General features: G+C 37.7%; 1 protein-coding gene across 1 annotated transcript in view; it reads left to right on the top strand.

The window, feature by feature from the left end:
- The window catches only part of LRPPRC (leucine rich pentatricopeptide repeat containing), a 99,060-nt gene extending 80,545 nt beyond the window's left edge, over positions 1-18,515 (top strand). The window contains exons 31-38 of the mRNA XM_018055178.1: positions 4,191-4,279; positions 7,838-8,042; positions 9,788-9,927; positions 10,072-10,187; positions 12,588-12,662; positions 13,790-13,874; positions 16,106-16,248; positions 18,357-18,515. Of these exons, the coding sequence (XP_017910667.1) occupies positions 4,191-4,279; positions 7,838-8,042; positions 9,788-9,927; positions 10,072-10,187; positions 12,588-12,662; positions 13,790-13,874; positions 16,106-16,248; positions 18,357-18,413 (910 nt within the window). The 3' untranslated portion in view covers positions 18,414-18,515. The remainder of the gene's footprint in view (positions 1-4,190; positions 4,280-7,837; positions 8,043-9,787; positions 9,928-10,071; positions 10,188-12,587; positions 12,663-13,789; positions 13,875-16,105; positions 16,249-18,356) is intronic.

Here is a 19,248-nt window from a genome sequence, read left to right as displayed (position 1 = left end):
ATTTTTTTCCTACTTTTCTCTAAAAAGTATTGACTAAACACTGTGCTCAATTATCAAAGGTATTTTTGAGGCAACAGGGATTTGGGAGGAAGGGACAGCAGGGAAAAAAGAGGGACATTTTGTGTTGAGAATTGGATATTGAGAATTTTGTGTTGAGATTATCTGAGGAGATGGAAACAAAACTTTTTCAAAAGTCTTTTAATCGTGAGGTTGGCCACAAGGACCAATACTTCCCCAAAGCACAGATTATAATTCTTTCCTTTTAATTTGGCTTCTTCTTGAATGGTGAACCTCACATTCTGATAGCACAGGTTCCTCTCCACCCACCCCAGAAGTTCTGACTCACCTGATCTACAGTAGGGCCCAAGAATCTGCGTTTTACTAGACATCCCAGCTGATTCAAGAATCTTGTATCTTAAACTTTTGATCACATACCATTCTCAGTGAGCTCCACTACTATATGATATGTAAGTATGTTATAAAACATATTCTAAAATTAGAAATTTTTCAGAGGATAAGATTTAAAAATAGAAGCAAGCGTTTTCTTGCCTCACCCTAGAGCATTCTCACAGTGTGCATACCTCTTATTGAAGTCCCCTGGTCTAGAATCATTTTTCAAATGTATTTGTAACCAGTTAGTAAATGATTAATTTTATTCAACGGGGCAGAATCAACATCTTTTTTAATGAGTGGAGAAGGCAATGGCAACCCACTCCAGTAGAAAACATCAAAGCACTCCATGTAGTAAAGATACTTTGTGAACGTTTGCTCTCTGTTACACGTGTGTGTGTATATTAGCGTGCTGGTTTGTAGTGTTAACACATCATTGTTTACTATGTCTGACGGAGAATCTCCATCAAACAAGTATGAAAGCTCTTTACCTAGAAGGTGGTTATAAGCACAACCCATCTATTTCCACTTATGTCCACAGCCTGTAAAATGTAGGTTTATCTTCTCTCCTCCCGTCCCTCTCTCGATCTTCACGAAGCCTTGCTGTACTCCTGAGGTCACTTTCATCCTCGCTGTGTTACCGTTTGGGGAGTGTTTTGTGGATGGCTTCCCCATGTGGTTGTGTGAGCCAAAGAGAATCCTAGGTGCAAAGCTTTCAAATGCCCAGAGGCACTTAATCTAGGAATCTGCGCACATCCTTTTCCTTGAACCAGTAAAATGTTGTATCTAACTATGAATAATGGTAAGAATTGTATCTTGGGTTAGACCTGCATTGGGTAATTTTGAAAATACCTCTGGACTGGGAATTCAGAAGTGGAAGTTAGAGTTCCAGTTCTCTGTTACCAAGGGAATGTCCTGTAACTTCCCTCGATTGGTTTCCTGGTTTATTACCAACATTCCACTAGGTCATCTTTTCCACTTCCAGCTCTGCATCAGTGATCAGAATGAAAAATAATTGTTGCTTTTTTTGTTTAGAGCCATCATTATTTTAATATGGTATGACCAAATGACCCACTGTAGCTAGTGGCTGTACCCCTAGGATTTTTCTGGCACTATTACTCTCACTTTATTCCATAAACAGCAGTCTGTTATAGTTACCTACATGATGCCACTTGTTCATTCTTAAGAGCAGTTGTTTCCCCTTTGAACTAATGCAGTCATTGTTTTTGCTATACCTTTGGTGTCTCTAATGTGTTACAGATTCACTTGACTACTTACTAATGAGATTTCTTCAGTTTTGTTAAGAAGGTTATTTAACCTTCCCAACAAGTAATGAAAGCTCAAAAGTAACAAATGCCTTTAAAATTTTTGAAAGAATGATGTTCTTTTATTTTTAGTTAGAAATACATTTCTTCATCTTTCAAAAAAAAATTTAGGTATAGTGAATTTTTTCAGAGGAGGAGAACTAGTTATTGATAAAACAGTAAGGGTTATATAAATTGTTATTTTAAATCTTTGTTAACACTGAACTGTGTAGTTGTGAAATTTGAGAATCGTGTGGTGATAACTCTGCTTTATCTTTGGAGACTAGCACTTTATTTTGTTTTGTTCCTACTAGCTTATTTATTCTGTCTAAAAATAATGTTAAATCAATCACTGATGCTTTTTACTGGATTGGCCAGTTTTTGTTATCTGAAGTAAGATAAATTCTGATCACTGCCTAATGCCCCATGTGCATGTTATGTAAGTACAATCCATAGACCAGTCATTGCTTTGAAATCTCTAAGATGAAACTTTCCCTGTCATATTATCTTCTTTGGTTAAGACAGATTAACTTTTGCAGTTGATTGTAAGTTAAAAGATTGATACCCCTTTCTCTCTGTGATTTTTTTTTCCTTTATTTTGGCCACTCTAAAAATGAAAATATCTAGAATTCTGTGCTGTCCAATCCAGTAGCCAGTAGCTATAACTGCCCACTTAAATTTAAATTACTAAAATTAAATATAATTAAAGTTTCCATTTCTCCACCACAGTAGCCAGGTAGCCACCATGTAGCTTGTGGCTACCTATTATTGGGTGACATGAATAAAAAATATTCTCATCATCACAGTAAGTTTGATCTGACATCTCTGTACTCGATTTTTTTTCCAAAAGGAAAGATCAAAATTAAGGATCAGAAGTAAGCTTCTCCTATTTTATTGTATTAGTGAATCCATCACAAAGTTACCAGTACCCTTTGTAGCTTTTCTCCCTTTGTCAGTTTGAAACATTTTGGTTGTGATTGGTCAGTTTCTGTATGTAAAACGTGTATGTATTCAGCATATAATAGACCTGGGGAGAGTTTTCTTCCTGTTTATCCTCAATTTCGAATTTGTATTGAATACATACCTTCTGAGATAGGAAGAAATTGTTAAAAGAAAAATATTCTGTGTTTTGAGATTTTCAAAAGGTTTAACATCAAGTGTGGTGTCAGAAGTTTTGTTACCTTGTGGTTTTAATGAATTTTAGTTAATATTTTCAAGTAAGTATCATATAATACATTTAATAATGTGGGCATAAGAAGTGAGGTTAATTTTAATAGTGTCTCCTTGTTTATTTAATCATGCTAGAGATTGAGAACGTAAATCCTTTATTTTCTGCAGTTTATAGTCTCATGCACGAGTTGTTGACTTAAGAGCTTTGACAGATGGGACAAAGGAAACAAGTCGAACTGAGCAGTGGGTGCTTTGGTGGGATTAAGAGGATCGTCGGGGGAATAAGAAAATCCTGCACCCGGGAACTGCAGGGGGGATCCCCAGAGGCTGGAAGTGACTGAGAGGATGGGCACATCACGGTGTTTGGGAGGATTTTCTTGGGATTGATGAGAATAATTTAGCAGTGACCCTGCTTTTCTCGCAATCTGCTCAGCTTAGATGGTCATGTCGGCACGCCAAGGTTGTTAGCAGCCAGACCATCACTGAGCTTGAGAAGGCGAATGGCAGCAATTGCTTTTGCTCCTTCTGACCTTTGGAGATTTCCTAATCAGGAGATGAACCCCAGGGGCATTAAGGATGCTGAAATTTCAATACAGGTGATACACAGTGTAGCAAGCAGATCATCTCTGGCTAGGGTTTTTTTCCTTCTTTTTAATAAATCATGTAGGTTTTAGTCATAAGCAAGTTTTTGCTCTTGAGTTTTAAAAAGTTGGGGGATTACAAATTTAAGGCTGGGACAAGATTGTGTGAAATTTTACATTTTACTGTAACCGTGGGTTTAGTTCTGCAGTAGGTTCACCTTTAAAAACTATGTGTGTAGATGACAGAAATTTGAAAATTAATCAACTGAATGAGATGGTGTTAGTAATATGCTTTAGTTTATATTTAAAATATAAAGTGCTGAAAATAAATGCTCATTTTTGTTGCTGAAAGACTAGTTTTACATTTTATAAATTACGGTGAGTGTAGGGAAAAAAGGGAAAAGTATCCCGCTTAGGATACAGCAGAACAATGCAGGGCATGCGGTTATTTTAGTCATCTAATATGTCAGCATTCAAGAATCTGAACCGATTGTTTAAAAAAAATCTTGTACTTTGTTTCTTTTGTTGCTCATTTCCAACTTTGTCATCTGTCAGAATGCAAAAAAAAATTATCCTTCTATAACCATTGACAGGATAACACAAAAGCTGTCTCCAGGTCGATATTTTGCAGCAATATTTTTAACATACGAACAGTAGTTTTTATAATTTCACCTTGGTGCTCAACCATTTATTATCGTATCAGAAGCATGTCAGTAATTCCTTTCTAAATGTCTGCTTCTTTTAGCGCTGAGACCCACATCAAGGGCTTCACACTGAACGATGCTGCCAACAGCCTCCTCATCATAACGCAAGTTAGGCGGGATTATTTGAAAGGTATGTCACAATGCTTGACCTTTACGTCACATTAATGCCTCTGCAGATTTTTCTTGTAACGCCCTTCGAATACTTGGATAAAGGAGTCCATTTAGCAAATTACCTGCTTATCAAGAGCCTTTTGTGGTAGCTGAGAGACGTAAATTACTGTACATGCATTTATAATACAGCTTGAATATGAATGTACTTGTCATTTGACCACTTAGTCCAGTTTCCATTCCATTTAACACAAGATGGGTTTTCTTAAGATGAATCACAGCTCTTCAGACATGCAAAATTTGTGTTCCAGAACGAGAGAAAGTACAGGCTTTCAAGTGCGTTAAAATTCACAGCACAAGTCATTTTTTGCTTTGGAAATTAACATACTTTAGAGCATCTGAAACAATTCCCAGCAGTTGTTTCTTGCATATTGTGTTGGTTGTGTGTGAGATAGCAAATGAGTTAAATTGAGTGTTAAATATGTGGGATTGTGCACCAAATGATTATAATATTGATTTTTAAAACTTAATCTAATACTTTTTTAATAGTTCATAATACCAACAGCAGTAAGATACCATGTTTATTTGGAGTTTGGAGTTTTTAAATGAATATTAAGAGGATAACACCAGAGAAATTGGAGATGACTCTGGGGAGGATTGGGACATGGGGCCGTTTGCTTGGCAGAGGCCGTTTATGTGTTTGCAGAGGGATGGATATGGATGGGATGGGCTTATGAATGAGCTCCCAAGGGGGAAGAATGATGATTCTCTTAAATTTAGGTAAGCATCTGTTCATATTTAATTTTACATTTGAATTTTAGTCAATACAGTAACACCACAGTTTTTGCCGATGTAACAAAACCTACTTAGGAACTCTTTAAGGAAGGTTGAAACAGCTTTTTAACTGTTGAATATGTATATTACCTAGTTTTTTCTTCAGTCTGTGAGAATCGTGTTATTCCTCACTTGCATGCTTATAATAGAATTTCACATCTCTGAAAGTTGCTAATTGTGCAGCTTTAATGTTACCTGTAATGCCTAGAGATATTAGACTATGGATGTCTTCCTAATTAGTGAGGACTGAGTATATAAGTGATGATTTCTGCCTTCGCAGAATTGCTGCTTCAGTATTCTATAGGCAGGACCAGCACATTAAACAGCCCAGCCTTTAGTCATAACGGAGTGTAGTAAGGTTTGCTATTAAAACTTTAAAAGCTTTCACTTTCAGTAGCAAAGGCTTTTGGGCAAGTTGCTTTTTAAATGCAGAAATGATAAACAATTTTTTTCTACTTCTTGTATTTTTATTTTATTTTTTTGGCCATTACACCCAGCATGTGGACTCTTAAGTTCCCAACCAGGGATCGAACCCCATGCCTGCTGCAGTGGGAGTGTGGAGTCTTAACCACTGGACCACCAGGAAAGTCCCTGATAAACAGTTTTAAAGCATCAATAAATTAAATTTGCTTCTCATATCAGTAAGCTCATTTTTGTGAAACGCTTATATTTCTGTAGACATGGAGATCATGTCTACATGATTTTTTAATTTCAAGAGGTTGCTTTTTGAGCTGAATCTGATCACTGTTTAATTGACTGCTACCCTACTTGTATGTTAGGTTATCCTGTGAAAACAACAAGAAACTGATCTAATTTCACATCTGTTTTCATCTGTTCATTGGAGACTGATTGAGAGCAGAAGTCATGAGCCCACTTTCCATGCTTCCCACTGACTAGTAACCTCTGGTGGTCATTGTCGAGGGCAAGATGGTATTGGCAGTATCCATATTACCCTGTTTGTGCCCCATGGCTGACTAGAGCTCCCAATTAAAAAAAAAAATTTCAGGTTTCTTTTTCTCAGTTCCATCTAAAGCAGGAAGAAAAATAAAGCCAATTCAGTTCTTAATCTAATTTAACTAGCTTATGCTGTTGTGGAATATTAATAGCTGATACATCACAACTTGGCCATATAATGAGTATTACTCGGGGCGGACGGTGTGGGTGGGAACCGCTTTTGATGTCTCCTAAGTCATGAATTGTACAGAAGGCAAATTCTGTATGGGAATATGATTTCAGTTCCAAGGTCCCCTGCTTCCTGTGGGTAGACATAGGTGATCTGCTTTCGATCCTTCACTCTTTGACACACACATTGGCCTGTAGATGCAAGCTCCAATGTGGCTAAGTTGTTAAATTATCTGTACCTTAGTTTCCCTCATATAAATTTGGTACCTCAGAAGGTTAGTTGTGTGACTCCTTAATCTGTGTCTGGAGTGTAGAAAGTGCTCAACACACGTAGTAAAAGCTTGATAAATGCTAGTTACTATCTTCAACATGATTATCGTAATTGTTATTTGATCTACTTGTAGGAAGATCCTTCTTAGCTGACAGTATTGCTGGCTAATATGAATATTCCAAAGTTGATTATCTGTGTATGACCAGCAGTTAAGATTTTATCAAGCCTATTTTCTATAGATAAAATTTTTTATTTCCTATATGTTCATATGTAAAATTTTACTGACTATACCTTTTAACCTTCTTTTCCCTTTTCCCCGTTTAAGAATCACTCATTTAAAGTATAGATTTGGAGTAATAATCAAATTTTTTATTCAGTAATAAATACTAAATTCGTGATGTCTTTTTCGTATCACTTTTAATAGCATGTTTAATTATTACCCTTTCCCTGTTCTTCTGTTAATGATGGACTGTTCTTATTTGGAAAGCTGCTTTGAGAGTCTTAGTTTTGTGTAGGTTGCATTGCCTTAATTGCTAGAGAGCCATGAAGTTTTCTTTGGTAGCAGTGATTGTTAAGTGTTACATGTTCCCTCCAGTCCACCACTGTATTTAGTTTAATGATTTTGCTACTCTGGCACTTAAGTCAGTAACTCAGAAGGATATTCCATATTTATCCATAATCAAATACTTGTAAGTTTGAAATTAAAAAAACAAACTCCCGTGGAGAGTCTCTCTGGGAACCTGATGAGCTTTCTTTTCTCTGAAAAATCAGTGCAAGAAAATATCTGCATGGTATTTAATCATGTAAAATAAATTTGTCTCTGTGTGAGCTGAATGTTCCAGGTAGGCTGTTCATCTTGGATGATCAAACCTTTTTGGATTAGAAAGAGATAACTGTTTTCAAGAAAGAATCTTTGGGATATTAGAAGATTTTGATAATCATGAATCTTTTGAGTGTAATAAAATCTGGGGAAGTATGAATGCGGGTAAAAGTTACATAGTTTTGGGAAGTCTTTAATTTTTAAAATTCTTCCTTATTTATATTTCTCTAAACTTGTCAACTTCCTTGAAATTAGTCACTAAATGTTGTCCCTGAATGGAACCTGCTTTCTTATCAGTAACATTTGCATTTCTGTGTGACTTAAAGAAGACGTTTTTCTGGTCTCTGATATAGTCAAATAAAGAATTTTTTTTCAGGCTTCACATAAATATTAATATTTTCTATAATATGAATAAAAGTATTCATAGCTTTTTGTGTATAGTCATTTGGTGCTCATATTTAAAAGCTAGTTCTCAAAATGCATTGTCAGTACATTTCATATAAGAAAAACTGTCGCCTGCTTTTCTGTTATAGATGCTCTGACAACACTAAAAACAGCCTTAGATCTGGACCAGATACCTTCTCGATTAGCAGTGACCCGCCTTATTCAGGCCTGTGCTTTGAAGGGTGATACAGAAAGCATACATGACATTCAGAAGTTGGTAAATGGACTCGAGGACTCAATTGGACTTTCCCGTATGGTTTTCATCAATAACATTGCTTTAGCACAAATAAAGAAGTGAGTATCTTCAAACTTGCTTTTCTTTCACTGTATACACTGGAAGGAACGTTATCTCAAATACCACCTTTTAAAAACTAGGCAGGCTATTAGAAACCGTATCCACTGTAGAGAAAATAGTGATGCCAGTTGCTGCCTATTTTATAATTGTCAGGGAATAATTTTGTGTTGCAAAATATGTTTTAGCTGTAAATTAAATCGTAAACAACTGATCAAAGTTTTCAAATTCATAAAATTTGCCCCACAGTTGATAACTTTTCTCATTCATACATGCCAGGCCCTTGTTGAAACACTTCTTTACGAAACTGAAAAATAAGTTCATTTGAATGTCAGCAACACTTGGAGGTGACACTCTGCCAGAACACCATGAAATGGGGGACCCAACAAGCTTGTGAAAAACACGCCTTTCTATTTTGTCCACTCTCCTGTTCATCCACCCGTGTCAACACACACCCACACAAAGGGAGGTATTTACAGGTGATTCTCTTACCCCCATTTCTAGATTCCTTATTGAGAATCACTATTCTGGAAATAAATAAGAACTTGGTTTTTATTAGCCTCACTGGTGAAGTTAAAGATTCATGTTGGTAATTATGAAATTGACATTCTTCATGCTTTTAGGGAAAAAAATGTTCGTTAGCAATTACTCTTACACACATGTAATGGGTTATGATACTAAAATGTCTTATTGGCTTTTACGGGGTTTTTGTTTTTTCCTTTTTCTTTGGACAGAAGTTGTTTGGTTTTTCCCCCTTTTAAAACTGTTTCCCCATATAGAACTTCTAACTTTCCTTTTAGTAAGAAAATGTGATTATTATTTTAAGTTAGGAGATTCCAGAAAATTATTCAAGAAAGATCCGGATGAATTTTAAATATTACCATATAATCAGAGTTTTATATGATATGGAGATGTTTTTATTACCTATCAAATATAATTGACAAATAATTCTCTAACTAAAACCCTTAAGAAAAATTGATTGTAATGGGGTTCATTTTTAGAGAATTCTTGTTTCAGGTGATAATTCCAACATAAAATTGATTATTTGGATTTGGTACCATACCATAACTGTAAAGTATCAGTTAAAGAGCACCTTAGCCAAAAAGTCAGAAAGATAATTTTCATCATAAGTTGTTTAATAAGGCCATGTAATTAATTTTTTAAGAATGAAGTATGAAGATACTTTGTTCAGAGAACTTTGATATAAATTAAATATTTTTCGAATGTTGTATATCACCTGACAAGAACAAATTGTTGTGACTGTGGGTTGAGAGACGTGAAAATGTACCTTTTGCAGACATTATCAGCATTTTTAAGAATGCTGAGATTAACATTATCTTTATTACTTCCTGCAGTAGTGACCAGTTGTAGATTATAATGCCAAAGTTATAAAAGATTTCGTTTTATATCCAAACAGCTGCAGAAACAAAACTTTGAAATACAATAATTTTTTAAGTTACCGTCTTTAATTCTTCTCTATATAGTTGTTTGTTCTTTTCTCTAGAGCAGTGTTTTAAAATAAGCAGCTACTTCAGTTGTTTGTTGCACCATAAAGCACCCAGTGATTGCCTTTGCCACATAAATGTAATTTGGTTCAACTTGTATAATGTTTTTTATCTGGTTAATTGTCTTTTTTTCCCCTAAAGTGCTTGCATGTGTAAATACTAAATTACCTGTACTGAAACTGCCTGCAATGTTAATATAAAAGCAAATATTTCTTTATAATTTATTCTACTTTCTTTTATAGTAATAACATAGATGTTGCAATAGAAAGCATTGAAAATATGCTTACTTCAGAGAACCAAACTGTGGACCCTCAGTACTTTGGCTTGGCATACTTATTCCGAAAAGTCATAGAGGGACAGTTGGAACCAGCACTTAAAAAGAGTAAGTTAGCTCTTCTGGTCGAAGAGCAAAGAAGCACTTTCTCTAGCCTGTGTGGACTGACTGTCTTTGGTGAGTTAGTTATACCGTTGTTTAAATGAAAGGTTTTTCTTACTTGTCTTTTTTTTTTTTTTTTTTTTTTCCCAGTAAGCATCATGGCGGAGAGATTGGCCAATCAGTTTGCAGTTTACAAACCTGTAACTGATCTTTTCCTTCAGCTTGTGGATTCAGGCAAGGTGAATGATGCCAGAGCTCTCCTACAGGTAATGACCCACCACATGTGGAGCAGTGAGGCTTTGTGACTTGTGTGAAGTCAGCTGAGAAATTACTAGGGTTAGGTATGTGGTGGAAGACCAGAAGTGAAGGGCAGCACTGCTAGCACATTTAAATTCAATGTAAATCAAGGTTACATGACAAGGACTGGATTGTATGTTACAGGTTGCTGGTTTTAAAGATGCCAAATTGGACTAGAAATGTCTTTAGAATTAAATGGGGGTGGAAAGAGACATGTTTTGCCAAAATGATTTAAAGACCAATGTTTCCGTGCAGATAGGTATTGCAAAACAATTCCTTTGATTTCCTAGTTTAATTTCTCTAGCGCTCTAAATACCACGCGTCACCATGGCAACACAGTTTGCAAACAAAAAGTAGGAAATGTTTGGTTTTCAAGTACTGCTTCTCTTGAATACTCAAACACTCTTGGTGCCTTATTCAAGATTTATTAAGAGTCAAATTTGCTTTCTATTCACCTGTGTGTCACAGACACATTAAATGACAAATGCAGGTCTCTGTGGCCCGCACTCTCAGTTAAATTAGCAATCTTCGGGGAAGGAGACAACTGCATTCATGCCATTTTAACAGCACTAAATATAAAGCCGCGCCAAGTGCCGACAGAACGGTGGGTGATCGGAGCTGCCACTGGTAATGTACACAAACAGGCACCGCCAGGGAGCCCCTTCCCAGCAGGTGGCAGCCAAACAGTCACCGTGATCCCGCCAACGGCTGTGTTTGTGTAGACTCCCTGTGTCAAATTGAGGCCTGGGACCAGTTTCTGATAGTAAATAGTATTACATTCGCTTACGTTTTTGCTAGCTGTGACACATCTTAGATAGCAGATAGAGAGGGGGAAGTGAACTCACCTGCTTGTGATCCTGAAAGGCCATCCAGTTCGAGAGTGGAATCCAAGCCATTTGTAAAAGGAGTTCCTGAGAAATTTCTCTGTGTTAAGTTGGCACTGCCTCTAAAGCTTTTTTTACTTTTGTTCCTGGAGAGAGAGAAATGCCAATTATTTGAGAATTTTCTTGTTTACTTTTTTTTCCCCTTTAAAAATGTTTTTTTGAAACAGAAATGGCAATTTATAATGGGGATTCAGGAATCTTTTCATTGTTCTATCTTCTTGCCTTCTGTGTTAAAAGCTTTATCTTGAAAAGAATAAAGTCTCATGTTTTATCTTTGTATGGTACATACCTAAGTGTACCTACTCAGGTATATGCATGTCTAGCTGAGTATTCATTCAACTGTGACACATTACTACAATAGCTCTTTAGAAAGATGCACTTGGTATTTCATTTACAAGCTTTTTCCGAGCCATGGTCATCAAGGCTCTTAGTAGCCCAGGGTGGGAGGCACTGGGGATGTGATGGCTGCCCTCAGAGCTGCATGTGCCCGCAGCAGCCTGTCCACAGTGCTTTATGGCAGCCAAGTGCTGCTGCAGCAGCATCGTCTTTGCACGTTTATTCCTTCAGTAGACTGTGGTTTCAGATGGTAAACCCTTCACCCATTCTTTACCTGCTTGCCAAACAGTTAAAGATTATTCTTACTGTAGTGAAGAATACCTTATTCACAGATGTTGAAAGCATCCGTTTATAGTGTGAATGTTCTGTGTGTCCCCCAAAGTTCTTTTTATGCTAGTCGTTTTAGTATTGACAGTGTTTTAAAGCTTTGAAAGAGCAATGTGCTTTTAGAAACTTAAGAGAATGACATCTGCGATGAGTGTAAACTAAAATATTGTCTTGCCATATTTGATTTTACTATAGCATCTAAGATGGGATAGACACTTGATTTATCTGGTCTGTCATATAAACTTTTTTTTTTTTGAGTTTAACTTTTGTCTCTTTCTCAAGCACTGGCTGTCTGTTGCAATGAAAGCCTTTTATAAAATAGAGAGATTGAAATCAGTCCTTTTGTATGCATAAGTGTAGGTAATTATACTTTAAAGAGAACTTGCTTTGTACATTTTAATTTTTATAAAGAAACGAGCAGTTATCTCCCTGACACCTTATTAAATGTATAATTAACCTTATGATCCCTAGCTCACTTGTGAATGCTTGGCAGTATAATTGGAGAGGCATAGTGTTTCTTTTTTCCCTCTTTCTTTGCAGTCCTAAACCTTATTCTGTGGTTGTTGAAGCATTAGTTTAATTTTTCCCTTTTCTTTTTAAACAAACTTTATACTTGCAGTGCCAAGGACAACATTCACAAAAGCTTGGCAGAGCTTGCACTTGTTTTCTTTTTTTGCTTTGAAAAAATTGGTTGACTATTAGGCCTTCCTGTTAGTAATGATACATTACTATATTATTGTGAACTTTCTTAATTGGAAATATTCACCTTGGTCCCCTCGTTTATCAAAACCGTCACTTACTGAATAATGTTTCGATTTTTAGAGGTGTGGTGCAATTGCTGAACAAATGCCGATTCTCTTGGTGTTCTGTATTAGGAATTGTCAGAGACCAGGAAAGGTAAGGTGCTGTACTTGCTGCCAAGGCAATAATGCTATGAGCTAGTCTTGTTCAAAAGGATTGAGTATCATAGAAGAGCTTTTTGATTCAGGACCTTTTCTAAAAATGCTACAGAGATTGAACACTTGCTGGCCTGAACTTGTTTACTTTTTTAAGATACTGATGCAAAGTCAATTCCGGCTCTTTGGTTGTATCGGAAATGCAAAACAGGTTCATGCAGTGCATTGAGCCCCAAGAAAGGACTCTTAGGAATGTAAGATACAAATCCCATTGCTTGGGTCGCTGGATGAGTTTCAGAGTGCAGAGCATGAGGGAGCTGCCTGCTCCAGAGCGCCTCCTGTCAGGTCACTCAGGGAGAAACCGCGAGGTGGAGGAGCTCTTTAGCTTATTTATACTAAAAATGTGTGTGTGTATATGAAACAGAACCACATCTTATTGATGTTTATTAAAAAAAAAAAAAAGAATAAAAGCATATTTCAAAACTGTCCTTTTAGATTCGATTTTACCTGTGAGTGGGCCCCAGAAACCATGTTTTTAGGTTATTTGGGCACATTATGAAGTTCTAAACTGAGCGCCAATTGTAATGTTTGTTTTATATGAAACATTTAGGTTATTTCCAACTCTGGCAACTAATTTTCCTTAATTTTCACATAAACACACTTTTTAAAAGAAAAATATTTACATCAGGCATCATTTAGGAAGTATTCAGTTGCCCTTTTTTTCCTTTCTATGAGATTATATAAAATGATGTATATTTACGTATAACCTACCACTCATTACCTGTAAATGTTAAATCATCCCTAGATTACCGACAATACCTAGTACAGTGTAAATGCTATTTGCTGGCCCCCATAAAATTCAACATTTGCATTTTTGGACTTTCTAGAATTTTTTTTTTTTTTCTGAATATTTTTCGTCCAGGGTTGGTTAAATCCACAGACTTGGAACCCACAGGTTACAGAGGGGCTGACTATACTAAGAGATACAAAAGGGAAATAGTCCATTAAATTGAGTAGGCAGTTCTACTATATTATTGTTAAATTTCTGTGATATAATGTCCATATATCAGTGTCATATTTCACTGTTCTTTTGAGTTGTGGTGATGTTACCTATATTTAATTTCCTAGGCACCAGTTATGAAGTCTTTGTTAGAATTGATTCCTGAATTAATTGACAAGGAAGAAGCATACACTTGCCTCATGAAAAGCTATGGTAATAAGTCTCATGTAACTGCGTTATTTAAGTGATTTAAATATTTGTAGTATAGTCAACAAGTCTTTAGCTCAAAAGCAGTAATCCTAAATATCAGATAATTGCTTATGGTATAAATTATTTAGCCTTGGGATATGTTTTAAAACTATATTTAAGGGGGTTCCCTGGTGGCTCAATGGTATAGGATTTGCCAGCCAGTTCAGAAGGTGTGGGTTTGATCCCAGGTCTGGGAAGCTCCCCACATGCCATGGGGATTAACCCTATGCGCCACAACTGTTGGGCCTGTGCTCTAGAGCCCAGGAGCTGCAGCTGCTGAAGCTCGTGTGCCGTAGGGCCCGTGCCCTGCAACATGGGAAGCCGCTGCAACGAGAAGCTTGTGCACCACTGCCAGAGAGTAGCCTCTGCTCGCCACAACTAGAAGAAAGCCCATGCTGATGCAGAAGACCCAGCACAGCCAAAAAAGAAAAAAAAGAAACCCCGTGTTTAAAAAAAAGTCTGAAATTATTCTTACAGGTTAATGTAAACCACCTCTGAGCATCTTCTGAGGGGCCCTGCTTTGTTGAGTCACGATCCAGCTTCCTGGAAAGACTTAGAAGTCCACTTGGGTGTGCATTCTGGGAACCAGTCCTGCCCCTCCAGGGGCCTGGCGCCTGAAGTCGAGTGTAGAGTGGCTGTATGTTTAAGACTCCACTTGCCTGTTGGCTCCTTCAGCGGCCTGCCGACCTCCTCTTGGAAATAGCAAACACCTTCATTAAAAAGTGGGCCCCAAGCTTTTGCCTGAAGTCACAGCTTTGAAATTGTAGTCTTTTAAGCAGTTTTCTTCCCTGGTTGCCAGGCGACCATAGGTGGAAGGGAACCAGTCTAAAGTTTCCTCAGTGATTAAAATGAATGTCAGCATTTGTAAGTTATGATCAGCTGTCCATCTGACCCCCGCTGATTTTTGTTCACTTGAGCCAAAGGGTAAATAAAGTTGCTTTGTGGATTTGATTGTTGGCAGGACACCAGACTTAGCAATCAGAATTCTCCATTATTATACCGTTATGAGCGGAATATGATATATTTTGAAATAGTGCTATAGTCATAAACTTTCTTAAGGTTACATTTGCAGAATTGGCAGGTGTTAGTATGTAAGATGAAGTAGTGTAAAACAGGATGACTATACTACTAAATTGCGTGACAGTTGGGAGGGAGAAGAGCAGGGAGATAAGGAAAGAGAAGATAGGAGTGTTTTGGGAGCAGCTCCCTAGAAGATGGTAGAGCTTGGGTTGAGCCCTTGGCAGTGGAACGAGAAGCCTTTGGTCTCTTAGGGACGGGAGCAAATGATTCACGCAGAGGAAACTGGCTTCATCCAAACTAAAGGTCTGTTCAGCTTCAATGAGAGGTGTACAGTCATCCTCAGTCCCTTTAGGGAGATCCTTGATTGATCGCTGAACATCCCACATCATCCTGGAGGCTCACCTTGGTGCTGGTAGAGTTGGGGTTAATTATTCAGCATCAGTGTAGGGTAGATGTTAACAATCTAATGCAAGATCAAAGAGTCAGATCACTAACAGTTCTTAGCAGAGCCTGTATAATTTCAACAGTGAACTTAAAAATATTTGCATGTCAGCCACAAGTAGAGAGCCAGCTAAACTTAGCTCCTGGGCTGCTGCATCATCCAATTACATGAAATACTAGTGTAGCTTGTTACACAGATATATGTAGTTTTTTAATGTATATTAATAATGTATATAAATTTGGGGGGATCACTAGCTAACTATATGCCTCACTTGCATATTTTAGAATAGGAGAATATATTGAAAGTCTTCTGGTGTTGTTTAGCAGCTGATCCTGATGTAGATACAGACTTCCACATTACTTACTTTACATGCCCCTCATCACAAAAGTCACTGAATTAGCCTGATTTCAAAGTGTGGTTTTATAGAGAAGAAGATTGAATGGCATGTGCTTACTCTGTGATTGAAGACTTCTGTCTGGTCAGTTGAACTAGCATGGGCCTTTTAAATAGCTGTGTTGCCATTTTCCTTCTCTTTCATAGTGGGTAATGCTGAATGAGAGGTGTGGGGAAGAAGACTGGGTTGTAGATCCTGGGTATGGTTTTTTTTGTTGAAGGTAGTTGAGTATTGGTTTCGTTTAGGATGAAGGGATCCAGGTATCGATGAATGGCTAAGTGTTTGGGAAAAACAAGAAGAGAGGTTGACTTTATCTATGATTAATATCTTTTTTTCTAGTCTTCGACAATGATGTCACATCTGCTAAAGCACTATATGAAAGTTTGACTGCAAAGAATGTAAAATTGAATGATCTGTTTCTAAAGCGTTACGCAGTTTTGCTGAAGAATGCTGGAGAGTCTGTCCCTTTCACTGAACCTCCTGTGAGTGTTTCTTAATTAAGAGGGGGGAAAATACCTCTACAGATTTGTGTATGCTTCATAATAATGTGTGAAGAATAAGGTGAATACTTAATTACATGAGGATTAGATCTCTGTGAAGGACCCTCCAGGGAGGGCTTCAGGAACTAAAGTTATGCTATGGGTCTGGCTGCTGGAAAACAGCCTTCTGATACCAAGGTTTAAAATACAAGGTCACTCTCAGACCTTCAGCTGTAGGTATGAATTTATCACATGTCCTTGGGGCAGTTCTCTCTTCATTTCAACTTGAAATAGGATTTAATGGCCTGTATTTCAATAGCTAAGCATATTATGTCACTGTTAATTACTTGTTCATTTCCATTTTTAAATAAGTTGGTTTTTATTTCTTTATCTAAGGTTTTTAATTGAAGTGTAATTGACATAGCATTATATTAATTTCAAGTGTACAAAATAATTTGATATTTGTAGATACTGCAGAATGATCATCACAGTAAGTCCAGTTAACGTTGGCCACCATACATAGTCAAATATTTTTTCGTGTGAAAACTTTCAAGATCTGCTCTTAGCTGCTGTCAAATGTGCAGTACAGTATTATTAACTATATATATATATATGTATATTATCTCCCCATGGCTTACCCACTTTCATCCTCCCCAACCCACACCCCTGCCTGCCTCAGGCAACCTTTGCTGCTGCTGCTGCCGCTAAGTCGCGTCAGTTGTGTCCGACTCTGTGCGACCCCATACATGGCAGCCCATCAGGCTCCCCCATCCCTGGAATTCTCCAGGCAAGAACACTGGAGTGGGTTGCCATTTCCTTCTCCAATGCATGAAGTGAAAAGTGAAAGTGAAGTCGCTCAGTCATGTCTGACTCTTAGCGACCCCATGGACTGCAGCCTACCAGGCTCCTCCATCGATGGGACTTTCCAGGCAACAATACTGGAGTGGGGTGCCATTGCCTTCTCTGCAGGCAACCTTTAAGCAACCACTAATCTAGTCTCTATCCATGATCTTTGTGTTTTTCAGATTCTAGATATAAGTGAGATCACACAGTGTTTATCTTTTTCTGTCTGGCTCATTTCACTTAGCACAATACTCTTGAGGTCCATCCTTGCTTGTTGTTGCAAGTGGCAAGATTGCGTTCTTTTTATGGCAGAATAATAATCCTGTGTCTGTGTGTGACATTTTCTTTATTCATCGATCCATCGATGGGTGTTTAGCTTGTTTCCTTGTCTTGGCTCCTGTTAACTCTGCAGTGACTATGCGGGGAGCATATATCTTTTTAAATTAATGTTTTCATTTTTTTGGATAAATACCCAGAAGTGGAATTGCTAGATCATATGTTAGGTTTATTTTGGATTTCGTGAGGAGCCGCCATAGTTTTACTTAGTGGCTACGCCATGTATGTTCCCACCAACAGTGCACACGGGCTCCTTTCTCTCCATATCTTCACCAACACTTGTTATTTCTAGTCATATTTTTACAGTAGCCATTCTAACAGGTATGAAGGGAGATCCATCCCAGGGTGTTTTTTGTTTGCATTTCCCTGATTGGTGATGTTGAGCAGCTTTTCACATACCTCTTGGCCATCTGTAGTTCATTTCTGGAAACATGTCTGTTCAGTTTCATTGTTGCTGTTGAGTTATGTAAATTTTTTGTATGACAGTTAACCCTCACCAGATAAATACCTTTGCAAATATTTTCTCCCATTCAGTAGGTTGCCTGGGAAATTTTGTTTTACTTGGCTTTGTTTAATGAGAGAAATCATATGTGCAGAATTCCTTTTTACTGTTTCACTGAACTGGAAGTGGCTAAAACATGTTTATTTCAAACCTCTTAACCTTCCCAAGGGAGACTGCAGAGTTTCCCAAGCGTTAACACCTGCACACACAGAGGAGGGGCTCCTGGTGCTTGACTCTGACTTGGGGGCTATTGGATAGGTGACTTCATGAAGCAGAGCAGAGTGCTGAAGCCTTGAGGGGACGGCAGCTCTCATGGGCCCAGCAGTCTGTCCTGCCCGTTGGCAGTACTTTGTGATTTCCAAGTTTTGTGCCATCATCTCTTGCTGGTAACTCTTATCTGTAACTTCCCTCGCTTTTTTCTTGTCTACAGGAGAGCTTTGAATTTTATGCAAAGCAGCTAAAGGAGTCAAAGGAGACCCATTTGTGAAGCAAGCCAGCACTATTTTATTTTGTGTGTATTTGTGATTCTGTGTCTAAATATTATTTTTTAAATGTGTTTTAGAGGACAAAATAAACAAATAAAAAGTGACTTTGTTTATGTACTTTTATTTATTCATAATGTTGATAATGTTCACCGTCTTACTGACGATAATTATGTATATCAAGTCACTGGACATTTCTGGGTTTTGCCTACACTGTAAATCTGTGCCATTTTCTCTGAAGCTCCTGGTGTGTGAGGCCATAGTTTTTCAGGGTTCTTCTCCCCATTAACTTTTCAGATCCTCTGCTGTTTTGTTCCTTTAGTTGACCTGGTTGTCAGTATTGTTTGTCTGAAAAATTTTGGAGCCAGACAAAATGATGCTCAGTGGGCCCTCTGATGCTTAATATACTATGAAATTCTTCACTTACACACCCCACATACTTTCCAGTTTGTGAAATGTTGGTGCCAGAAGGCATCTGACGTGTGATCAGATCCATCGCTTGTCATTTCCAGTGAGACGCTAAGACTCAAAAGAGACTTGCTGGTTCAGGGTGCGCCCTCCAAGCCTTGCCTTCTCCCACGGTGCTCCCACAGACCTCTGTTCACTGAAGTCTCCAGTCTGCATCTGAGTCTTGAGTTTGATCATGAAGTAGAGCAGTACATTTCCGTTCATCATGGTTTCAGGTCTTCATCAGCATAAGCTCTACCCTACGCTGGACTTGTTACTTCATACTCACACCCAGTGAATACGTAAATAAGTATATGAAGGAGTGAAATCTTGGTTTGTGTTCAGTTTTACCAAAGTTGTCCTCAAATAGGCCTTCATGCCTGTTAATATCTA

This window comes from Capra hircus, chromosome 11, assembly GCF_001704415.2.
Source record: "Capra hircus breed San Clemente chromosome 11, ASM170441v1, whole genome shotgun sequence".
Lineage (NCBI taxonomy): Eukaryota > Metazoa > Chordata > Mammalia > Artiodactyla > Bovidae > Capra > Capra hircus.
Note: the sequence above shows the minus strand (reverse complement) of the source record. Positions and strands in the feature narration are given on the sequence as shown.